The sequence below is a fragment of the Sciurus vulgaris genome (genome assembly GCF_902686455.1).
Source record: "Sciurus vulgaris genome assembly, chromosome: 6".
Classification (NCBI taxonomy): domain Eukaryota; kingdom Metazoa; phylum Chordata; class Mammalia; order Rodentia; family Sciuridae; genus Sciurus; species Sciurus vulgaris.
The window spans coordinates 144,403,078-144,415,592 of record NC_136466.1 but is presented as its reverse complement, the minus strand read 5'-3'; the positions used below and the strand labels follow the sequence as shown (position 1 = coordinate 144,415,592).

Below are 12,515 nucleotides of genomic sequence, written 5' to 3'. Positions count from 1 at the left end.
CAGGATAAATACCAAGTAGTAGTATAGCTAGGTCATATGGTAGCTCCAAGCCCAGTCTTTTGAAAAGCCATATTTTTAAAGTGATATGCTTTTATACACAAAATTCATTACTTTAAAGATAATCTCTGTGAAGCACATATGTGTACATATTTCATCTACGACCAGGTAAGGAAACAGGCAGGGAAAGCTGAAACAACTTGGTCACATGGAAGTCAATCAAAATTAAGAAAGACCAACTAGAAAGTGATCATATAACTTACAAACCATGAAATAAGTGGTTTAATCCAATTTAAAGAAGGTTATCCAGTCTTTCCCTTTAAAGCATTATAAATGCTAGCATCTAAGCAAGGCTTAAAACACAATGTTTTCAAAATTTGAAGTCACTTTTACTTAAACCCCCACTGAAAAGGTAAAGGAAAACAAAGATTTAAGGCTTTGTGCCAAAAAATCCACCTACTTTCTGATGCTTAGCACCACGAATGTGGGCAGCATATGCATCTGCTCCTGTACAAGACACATCGCAGAGCTCACAACGTAGCTGATTCTGAGTCCCACGAGTAGAGTTGTTGCTGCTGCTGGTATTTTGTGAGGCTTTCAATGCAGCTTCTTTTTTTTTATGTTTCTGTCCTTCTAAGTGTTCTTTATAAGTCTGTTTTAAACAAAAAGGGCAAATTTTGCTTCACTAATATTCTTTCTACAGAATTTCAGATTATTCAGTTCTCAAATCTCCAGTACTCACTCAAAAAAAAGCAGCTGAATAAGAATGTGAGCATAAGCAAGAAAGAGTCACTCTATATATGATGTATCTGTGGGTCTCTACACTGTTTATGGAGATTACTTTTTTGGGGTGGTTGTGCTGGGGCTGAATTTAGGAACTTATGTTTGCTAAGCATGCACTTCATCAATGAGGTATAAATCCCTCCAAGAATTAATTTATCCAACACTGTGCTGTAAAACACTTTCATACATAGTCATAACATAAGGCAACTTCTTTCAGTTTCAAGAATTCATATCTTTTATTGCTTATGTATAACGCTGAAGAGAGAATGTTCAAGGAGAATGATCATTCCACAAAGAAATTAATTACAGAATTAAGATGAAGTAGGAAAAATGTATCTTATACCATTACAAGAAGGAAGGGAAAAAATTAGAAGTTACTGCATGGTAATAAGATTCTTTACAAATAGACATGTTTATTTATAAAACTGACTTTTTATACTCAGAATGCATTCTGACATATAATCTGTATTATAATCCATGCCACTCTGATCAAGAGCTTATTTAAAATACCTAAGAGTCAAAAATGTATATATTACTAAGGAAAGCTGGTATTATGGTAAAATTACCAACAAACCATGCAGATATTTTGCACAGTAGGCAATTTTATTTTCTGAGTTTGCCCAAATGGCTCTTCTTTCATGTTTTATTATTAAAATAACTTCTAAGACTCACAAATGATAAGCACAAAATTCTTATGTTCATCATGGGATTTCAAAGCTGGGTGGGACTTTAAGGACCAGATGTTTGATTCTTCTGTCAATACCTCAGTGGCCTGAAGTGGCTCCATATATAGTTTATTAATGACTCAGGACAAATCCATGTTATGGAAAGAAAAGTTCAAAGAAGTCAATGTCTCAAACTTGCCCAAGCCCACGTGATTAGTGGTAGAGCCAAGAGTCAACCTTGGTCTGGAAATTCAAACTACTTTAACTCTCCCTACCTAGAGTCTAATTCAAATCTCAGGGATATTTTTCTCTAAGGTTCATTAACCCTTTAAGGCTCAGACTTAAGGCTTGCAGAAGTATCCTTGGCCCCTTCTTGTTTAACCATCTAGTACTCCCCTCTCCCCCTGCAAACAATGCTCAGCCTTGTATCTTTCTTTCCAAATAGTGCTGTTGAACTATCTATCTCCTTAGTACCATGTTCCATGACTGTATGGGCACCCACACAGTTAGTAAATTTCCTATGTCTATGCTTGGTACTCATATCATCCCCTCTCAACAGCCAACACAGAGTAGGATATACTCCTCAAGACTAACATCCTTGCTCCCTTTCATGTTTACTTGGGGTATTGCAAAACACTCACTTGCCCCCACCAACCACATGGTCACAATACCACCATTTCCTACCATACCCAAAACGGGAGGAAAAAGAACCACATGGTTTTATAAATCTAGTCACATACATTAAAACTCGTATAACTCAAAGAACACCAGTAATTGAAAACGCCCCCCCCCCCACCAAATTTGTTTTAAACGTAGAAGTAATCCAGTAAATTAAAAAGAAATGTACAATGGATGCGCAGAGGGCTGTAATGTGAAAAAACTACCAGAAAGTCAAAATATGATTTTTTTCTTTTCAAATGATCTTTTTTTAATCTACCAAGCTGATTACCAAATTTTATACAAAAACTGAACACTCTTAAAATAAAAACAAAGTTGGGAAAGGAGTTGAACTCTTTAGCTTGTATAAAGAGATTCATGCCTAAATACACATTTTAAGGTTTACAAACAAGAGCAAAACAAAACCAGAAAATAAAGGTCTCACATGTTTCATTAATTCATCTTTTTGAAAAAGACATGTGCTTATACCTCTTCCCAACACTCCCACAGACCTTACAGAGAAGTTTACAGAAATAAGTAATATTCTATAAGCATGTATAAAAGTCATGAAAGTTACAAATTTGAGTATGAAACTTTGAATCTGAATTTAGCTTTTAATTAATAAGCAAACCAGCCATCCTGAAAAAAAGTGTAATTTCCCTATTTTTCAGTTACATTCATAATTATTTTTATAGTTTTTTTTCCCCTGCACAATATTCTCAAATTTCAATACAAATAGCTTCTAAAAAATGACTGTCAGGTGTGGTGGCACATGCCTGTAATCCCAGCAACTGGGGAGGCTGAGGCAGGAGGATCACAAGTTTAAATTCAGCCTTATCAACTTAGTGAGGCCCTAAGAAACTTAGCAAGACTCTGTCTCAAAATAAAAAGGGCCAGAGATATGGATCAGTGGTTAAGTGCCCCTGGGTTCAATCCCCAGAACTCTCTTTCCCTACCAAAAAAAGACTGTTTAAGAGAAATACAGTCATCCCTTACTGCCAGTGAGAGACTGGTTACCAAATTCCAAGGCTGTATACCCTTATATAAAATGGCATAATAGTTTCATATAACCCAAACATTTCCTCCCATACATATCAAATAATCTCTATTTTTAATACCTAATGAAATGTAAATAGCTGTTTTACTGTATTGTTTAGGGAAATTGCAAGAAAAAAGTTTGTACATGTTCAGTACAGATGCAGTTTTTTGCCTGTTTTTGATTCATGGTTAGGTGAAACCATGGATGTGTAACCCACAGATGTGAAGGACTAACTATACGTATGTATTACCTAAAAGCTAACGGGAAAAAAAAATGTAAACCTTTTTTGTGTAGGCACAAGAGTTAGAAAATCACCATACTTAACTATCAAAAATAACTACTGAGATTCATGATAAAACATACAACACAAGTACCTGCGGTCCAGCACAGCTGATCTTACAAACATCACAATAGTGAATCTGGGGTGGTTTGGGAGGCTGTTTTGGTTTCAGTTGTTTATTTTGGAATGGTGCTTTTTTAGTAAAGGTGGTCCCTGTCCAGGCAGCTGTTGCAGCTGCAGCAGCTGCTGCTGCTGCTGCTTGCTTCTGTTGCTGCTGCTGCTGTTGGTAGTAGGAAGATGCAGCTGAATACACTGCTGCTTCATAACCTGAATAAGACGTACCTTATAAATAAAATCAAACAAAAATTATGTTACATAATTATAAAAGAACAAGTTAAATATTAATTATAAATTTAAAGTCAATAAATCCCACTGATACAGGTAGATTTAAATGTGAATATTTACAATAATATATACCCAGAAAATTTTTATCTTCCATTTATATAAGTCACTCAAGCAGTGACTTATGCTGGTGTTATAGAGGTATAAAGTGTAAGATTTAGTCTCTGCCTTGAAGAAGCTTGTAGTTCAATTGAAGAGATGTGATAGTGTTTGATAAAACTTACGTGGTCATAGAACCTATTTATTTCCCCAAACAAAAATTCTCTGAACAAAATCTGGGAAGCATTGGATTTGAGGCAGAATTTTAAATTTAGATACAAGACAGGAAAAAATCAAAACAAAAAAAAACTTCATGAAAATAAGAAATGACATGCTTAGAGGGTAAGAGGGTAAAAAAGATTAAAAAAAAAGAGAAAGATACACAAAGATGATATCAAAATTATGAGCTCCAAGACTGATGGGTTATATAAGTAATAAAACCAAATAACTAATAGGAGCTACTTTGGGGAGGCAAGGTAAGTAAGACTTAGTTGAAGTCTGTGATATGTAGCTGGAGGTTAGTTGAAAATATAGGATAACAACAGACCTTGGATTTAAGTATTAACACTTCTATTTCCCCCAAAATGAAAAGTACTGTTTTCTGATTAAATGTATAGATTCTATCCATTTTCATTGATCAAAGCACCACTGAATTATGCAAATTACTGACATACTGTATAAACATTTATATTAAATGATTCACAGATTTTTTTTTTAAATTGTAAAACTTTTAAATTTGACACAATTGCTGGTTTTATATATAAGCCTATTTGAACACTAGAAAACTTAACAGTCTTAAACCAAAATCTCCAGAAATTGGTACACTCCCTATTCAATCTGTTTCAGTTAGGCCTTTATTCCCTTAAGTGAGAACAGTCAGGAAAAGAGCGAGCGAGGCTCAGAAGAGAGATTCCAAGTGATCAGGATGGCAAAGAAGAACTACTCCAGGAGAACTCAACTCTGCTCCTCTGACTACTATACTGAAAAGAAAAAAGAAAACCCACTGGCTCCAAACATATCTACACACTGGGAAGAATGCGTAACTAGAAGGATGAGAGGAAAAGATGAATGGGAAATCAGAATCATAGAAGGCTGGAAATGGACATATCCAGGAGAGAAAGAAGTCAAGCAACTTCTAAGAAAAGAACCCCAAACGTCTATGTTATCTGTTAAAGTATATAAATGCTTAAGAAGTTTTAAGATAAAGTTGGTAATAGACAAGTGATACCTAAAAATCAAAGTAGGAAAAAAATAAGTATCATATCAGTGACAAGCACAAAATCAGACAGAAATTGAAAATAATTAATATGACTAGTTAAAAGAAAAACTCTATAGTTCAATAAATTTTTCTTGGGGGGAGGGAGGTAAAACTGGAGATTGAACCCATGGCCTCATATATATCAGGTAATCAACAGACTCTTTAGTAGGCAGTCCTATCAATGTCTTCTGTTACTTAAGAATGTGATTAAAAAGAACACAAACTCACAGCCAAAGGCTTTCAAATTTACAAGCAAAAACATATACAGTTTAAATTACACTGTAAAGAAACACAATAAAAGCTGGGCACAGTGGCGAACACCTACAATCCAGTGGCCCAGGAGGATGGGACAGGAGGATCACGAGTTCAAAGTAAGCATTAGCAAAGTGAGGTGCTAAGCAACTAAGTGAGACCCTAAGCAACTCAGTGAGACTCTGTCTCTAAATAAAATACAAAATAGGGCTGGGGATGTGGCTCAGTGGTGAGTGCCCCTGAGTTCAATCCCTGTTACCATCCACCCGGCAAAGAAACACAATAAATTTGACCAATTGAAAACAACAAAGATAGATGGACAGAATAGCATGCACCTGTAGTTCCAGCTACTTAGGAGACTGAGGCACTAGGATCATCAAGCCCAGGAGTTCGAGGTCAGACTAGACAACATGGTGAGATCCTGTCTCTAAAAGTCATAAATTAAGAACAAAACTATTTCTAGAGTATCACTGACCAGGATCACGATTTTTGCATGAAATTCTTTTTCCTTTGGGTGCTGGGGGTCAAAGCCAAGGCTTTGCATGTGCTAAGCAGGCACTCTATCATTGCTGTACACCCCTGGTCTCTATAATAGACATTTCCCAAGGGATTTCAGTCCTGTATAGAAAATGTAAAACTGCCATTTAAATATAACTTCATGAATTGTTTACAAAGAAATAAAGAGATTAAGGGCAACAGAGGCCAACAGTATTGAATAACTAGGTCTTCTAATTCTTTGAATTTGAGTGTTCACAATATGGGGAGCAGTCTGTCAGATAGTTCAGTTTTAGAAGAGTCATGTACCATACTTTACAGATGAGAAAACTCAGACTGAGTGTGTGTGAGGTCTTTTAACATTGACTTATTTAATCAAAATCACCAGCCTAACACTGAATCATCTCCACTTACACACAGGTAGTTTAAAACTAATAAAAGGCAAGTCTAATTATAGTTTACTACTCAGTTTACGAAAACAGGATAAACATTAAAAGGTTGATAGAATTTTCTGGAATTCTGCTAAGGAACAACAAATTCTGTTAACACCTAGCAAACAAATGGAGTACTTTTACCACTGAGCTACATCACTAGCGCTTTTTATTTTTCATTTTGAAACAGGGTCTCACTAAGGTGCTTAGGGTCTTAGGGTCTTGCTAAATTGTGGAGGCTGGTCTCAAAACAAGGCTGCTTCCGCCTCCAGAGTCACTGGGATTATGGACAAGGTCCACTGCACCCAGCTAAAAGCTTGGAGTTTGAAAACTAAAAGTTTTACTTTAAGCAACATTGTTAGAACTGAAATATTTGTAAGTGTGCAATATCAAAAGCAAAAACATATAATTTCAATCAATCCTTCATGTTTCTAGTAACCACTTGGTAGTAATATTCTATAACTCCTTATTTTGAGATAAAAATAACCCTAGTTTTAACTGCCAAAGTCCACAAATAAAAGAGTTCAGAAACCCGAAGCATGCTCTCTGGAAGGCAATTTCATATTGTGTATCACATATTATAAAAAAGTGGATTCTCTTTGACATAATGGTTCCATGTCTAGAAATTTATCCTAAGACAAGGACTATTCTATCTAGTTGCTTCAGTGAACTTTTTTAATGCATTAACATCAAAATTGTTGAGAAAGAAATCAAGAATACAATCCTACCTGCAATAAGTTCAAATAACAAAAACACGGGAATAAATTTAACCAAGGAAGTAAATGATCTCTACAACAAAAATTACAAAGTACTGATAAAAGAAACTAAAGAGGGCACACTGCACACAAAAAAGACAACCCCTGTTCATGAACTGGAAGAACTAATATTGTTAAAATGTCCATACTACCCAAAGTCATCTATAAATTCAACATGATTCCCATCAAATAACAACATTCTTCACAGGAATTCAAAAACAGTGCTAAAATGTGCATGGAACCACAAAAGATCCCTAATAGCTAACGCACTCCTGAGCAAACAAACAAACAAACAAAAACAAAGCTGGTAACATTAGAATATCTGACTTCAAAATATACAACATTACTACAATAACCAAAACAGCATGGAAATGTTATCAAACACTCACAGGCCAATAGAGAAAAACAGAGAACCCCAAAACAAACCCACATATTTAAAGCCAACTGATTTTCAACAAAGGCAGCAAAGAACATACCCTGGAAAAAGCAAAGTCACATCAATATATGCTGCAGGGAAAACTGGATATCCACATTCAGAAGAAAAAAACTAGACCTCTCTCTCTCACCACACACAAAAATCAACTCACATGTTAAGACCAGAAACCATGAAACTACTAGAAGTCATCACTGGGGAAACGCCTCAGGACACTGGTCTGAGCAAGGAGTTTATGGACATAATCCAGAAGAACAGGCAACAAAAGGAAAAACTGACAAATGGGATTACATCAAACTAAAAAGCTTCTGTATGGCAAAGTAAATCATCAACAGAGTGAATAGACAATCTGTACGATTGTGGACGTGGCTCAGCATTTGCCTGGCGTATACAAAATCTTGGGATCGAGTCCCGGCACCACCAAAAAATACCTGCAAATTATTCATTCAACAAGGGATTAATTTACAAAACTTAAAACTTTACAACAGGAAAAAACCCAAATAATCTGATTTTAAAATGGGTTTGGGGGTGTAACATAGTCCATATACTTGTTAGTCAGCCACAGTTCAATTCCCAGGAACTGAGGTTGGAGGGGATGACTTTAATAGATATTTCCCAAAAGAAGATATGCAAAAGGCCAACGAGCATGACAAAACACTCAACATCACTAATTATTAAGGAAATCCCAGTCCAAATACAATCAGCATCTCATCCAGTTAGAACAGCTACTAACAAATGTTAGCTGGGATATGAAGAGAGAAGTCATCTCATGTACTACTGGTGAAAATGTAAGCTAGTACAACCATTATGGAAAACAGAACGGGAGATTCTTTAGAACACTAGAAATAAAACTACCATATCATCCAGCAATAGATACAGATATTCGAAGGAATTGAAATTTCCATGTTGAAGAGGTATTTGTACCTGCTTGTTATTGTAACTATTCACAACAATACAGGTAAGGAATTAACATAGGTGTCCATCAACAGAAAATGGACAAAAAATGTGGATTTATATTATTCAGCCACAAAAAAGGATGAAAATTTATCATTTGCAGCAACACGAATAGAACAGGAGGACATTATGTTAAGTGGAAGTCAGTCAGGCATAGAACTACAAATGCTATATGTTCTCATTCATATGTGGAAGCTAAAAAGTTGATCTCAAAAGAAATACAAATAGAATAGTAGTGCCAAAATCTATGGAAGGGTGTGGTGGAGGGTGGTTGGTAAGAGGACAGTTAATAGGTGTACCAGGGTATAGTTTGACAGGAGAAATACCTTCTAGTATTTTATATAGCACAGTGGGAAAACAATGGTTGACAACGATTAACTAAACATTTCAAAACAGCTAATAGAGAGGATTTTGAATGTTCCTAATATAAAGAAATGATAAATGTTTGAGATTATGGATATACCCATCATCCTAATCTGATCATTATACATTGTACATACATATTTTAAAATGTCACATGGTACCCTATAGTCTTTTATACATTTTAACATATTTTAATATAATTGCTATTAAATTAAAATTAAATGCCCCAAAATACATACTTCAAAATGTAGTACATATCCATATGATGAAATACTATGACACCATTATTTAGAATAGTTTCTAATACCACAGGCATTTATAAGAAACCATGGGAGACTGGGGATATAGCTCGGTCGGTAGAATGCTTTCCTTGCATGCACAAGGCCCTGGGTTGGATCCCCAGCACCACAAAACAAAACAAAACAAAACAAAACAAAACAAAACAAAACAAAACAAAAGAAAGAAAGAAAGAAAGAAAGAAACAAACAAACCATGGGACTCCATGTGAAATGAAAAGCTCAAAGTGTACCTATAACAACTTACAGGGCCAAAAAAGAAGAGTTCAAACTAATGTAGTCATGTCAAAAAGACTCAGGAGCTGATATGAGCCAAATACCACTGACCAAATTTGGGACAGCATAAGCCTTAAAGATAGAAATGAGAGTAACAGATCATAATATGCTGAATAAAAAAGAACAAGTCTACAGTAATATCAAAAAAGTAGAAGGTGGGGACTCTTTTAAAGAACGTCTAAGAACATAAAAAATAAATTTGCAGTTAACTATAGAAACAGAGAGAACTATGGAAACAGACTTTTTTTCCCCCTCAAAGGATCCAACATCATATAGTAGCTGGACAACAGACCCACAAATTACTTGTTAATTACAAAGGGAAAAGGTACCTTTATAAGAAAGAGATCTGGGAGATGCCACGTCAGTCAGTGATGGTATTGTCAATAAGGAATAAGCAGACATTATATGCTCCTGATGTGACAAAATGGAAAGTAGACTGACTTTTTTATTTTGCCTAAAAAGCTTTCTGAATCTAAATATAAAGAATCCATGGATTATGAGACAATTCTTCAGAAAATGTCATACCAAGAGATGAGATAAGATAAAAATAAGGAGCTGATGTAGGAATGGTGGTACATAGCAGCTTGGGAGGCTGAGGCTCTAAGAGGATCAAAGCCAACCTCAAGCTCAAAGCGAACCTCAGTAACTTAGTGAGGCCCTATCTCAAAATGAAAAACAAAAAGGGCTGGGGATGTGGCTCAGTGGTTAAGTGGCCCTGGGTTCAATATCTGGTATCAGAGGGGGGAAAAAGTGGGGAAGGGGACATGGTTCTAGATTAAAGGAAACTAACAAGGTATGACAATCAAATGCACAAACACATCAAATGTATATAAAGTCCGGTCATAAAAAAATATCTGTGAACAACTGGGGAAATTTAGGTATTTGTTAGTATCCATGTTTAATTCCTTTAAATAATACTGGCACTGTAGCTATGTGAAAAAAAATGTCCTTATTCTTAGAAAATATTTTCTGAAGAATTCAGGGCAAAATACCATGTTGTCTACAACTTAAAAGCATACTACAGAACCACATGGAAATAGATTTTAAGGGAAAGGAAAGATAAAGCAGATGTGAAAAACCACAATTACTGAATCTAGGTTAATGGTGCGTGGGTACTCCTTATACTATTTTTCCAACTTTTCTACACAATTTAAAATTTCCAAAATAAAGAGTTAGATAAAAGCATTAATCAAAGGAAAGCTACATCACCATACTTGGTAATGTAAAAGGACATTCACAGTGAGAATAAAGCAGTTAACAAAATTGCATGTTTAAGAAAAATTAATTTTTATGAAAAATTATATTGATGTATATGTACTGTCATACATATAAAGAATATAGTAGACAGACATGCACTAAAATGTGAATGACAATTGGTGTCTAGATATAAAAGGCTTAGTGGTTTAATTTCTCTTAAAAAAAAAAACAGTTCTAATTTTAATAATTATTTATAAACTGTGTAAGGTAAAATCAAGCTACCTGAAAGAGTTCTTGTAGTTATATAAAAAAAAAGTCTAATCATATTTCACTGCAATAATTTTGGTTATAATTAAAAGAAATTACCCAGAGAGACACACAATCTATACCTGGGAAGTCTTGTATAATAACATAAATACCTAATAACATATAAATAATAACATGTATAATAACATTTACATATGTAATAACATTAACATATGTAAATAACATTTATATGTATAATAACATAAATAAGAGACTATGTCTCTTAATAGATTATATTAGTAATAATAAATGTATCTCTACCCTAACCCCCTACACTCACTAGTACAGCCAGAGTTCTCAAAGGCAATAATGTCTCTCCATTCCAATTATTTTCCATGTGTTTGTCACAGTAAATTACAAATCTGATACCCACAGCTCTCTTTCTTAAGATCTACTTTGTGGTAACACTTATGCCAACAAGATAAATACAGCCACCATAGCAGAGCATACAAGGCTTTTCATATGCTGACTTTACAGTCTCATTTTCTGAAATTTACCCCATATACCCTGTATTCCAGCCACAACAAACTGCTGTTCCCAAGCAAAACTTGCCTGACAAGTTTGCTGCTGTATCCCTAGAATCCTAGAGTGAGAGTTAAGAAATCTCTGATAAATAAAAAAGTAATTAAAAAATTCAATAGCTAGGTTTCTAAATCCCAAGCTACAACAAAGTATCACAAGGTAAGAACTAAAATTGCCCATGTCACTTTAGAGCCTCCATGGAACAAGATAGGGTATTAAGGAATAAATAAAACGCAAAGCAATAAGAAACCATGCAGTAATATAAAACTGTCTACAAATGTGTGATTTTAATTACTGCAATACCATGATCTACCTCAGCTAGAAATTAGCGAAAGTAATGGACACAGCAAGGTTTTAACAGATCATATTTCTATTGGGAAGATTTATGATTACTTAAGAAAAATAAAGCTACTCTGTATTTTAAATAAGGTATAAGGTATAAATAACCATCTTATATTTATTCCTTTAGTGCTTTCCTTGAATTTTCAAACTCAATTGAATAAGTCAGAAAGGAAGTGGTCCTGTAGAAGACTGGGAATTATTTCTCCAACTGCAATGCTAAGCTGAAGACTTGTTACTTTGAAATTTCCAAAGAGCACTTGATAGTCTGCTAAAATAGTTAACTAAAAACAAAGAAATCACCACCAACAACAACCCAAAATTAAAGTATGGTCTTTTCGTCACAAGACACAGATAAACATACATTTATATTAATGCCTATCAATAATCAATTGATAGAATTAAATTTAGTTCCTGCTATCAGGAATGAGATAATTCCACAGAAAATCAAGAGTTTCCCTTTGGAATTTGTTTAGTCATTTAAACACAGTTTATCAGTCTTACCAGAATAAGTAACTGCTGTGGTACTGTAAGTAGCACTCTGGGTATAGGATGGCACCACAGTAGCTGCAGCTGCTACCGGCTGTACGGTGGAGGACACAGGATAAATGGAGAAAGTAGTGGTAGCTGGACTTGGTGTGGCTGGCTTTATGGCTGTCACTTGTCGAGTTTGCTGGGCTTGAGTATACTGAGTTGCACCTTGGCTATATCCTGCTTTGGGAGCTAAAGTAAGAAACACATCAGAAAAAGAAGAGTGAGTCAGCTTAGTTTTTGTA

At 34.9% G+C, this 12,515-nt stretch overlaps 1 protein-coding gene across 3 annotated transcripts in view; it reads right to left on the bottom strand.

Moving 5' to 3' along the window:
* The window catches only part of ZFR (zinc finger RNA binding protein), a 77,695-nt gene that overhangs the window by 43,310 nt on the left and 21,870 nt on the right, over positions 1 to 12,515 (bottom strand). For 2 of the 3 annotated variants that reach the window (XM_079144483.1, XM_079144484.1), the window contains one exon: positions 12,244 to 12,462. In XM_079144483.1, coding sequence (XP_079000609.1) covers positions 12,244 to 12,462 — 219 coding nt within the window. Of the gene's footprint in view, positions 1 to 457; positions 650 to 3,515; positions 3,764 to 12,243; positions 12,463 to 12,515 lie in introns of all 3 variants that reach the window. The other variant, XM_079144485.1, reaches the window with a different exon arrangement.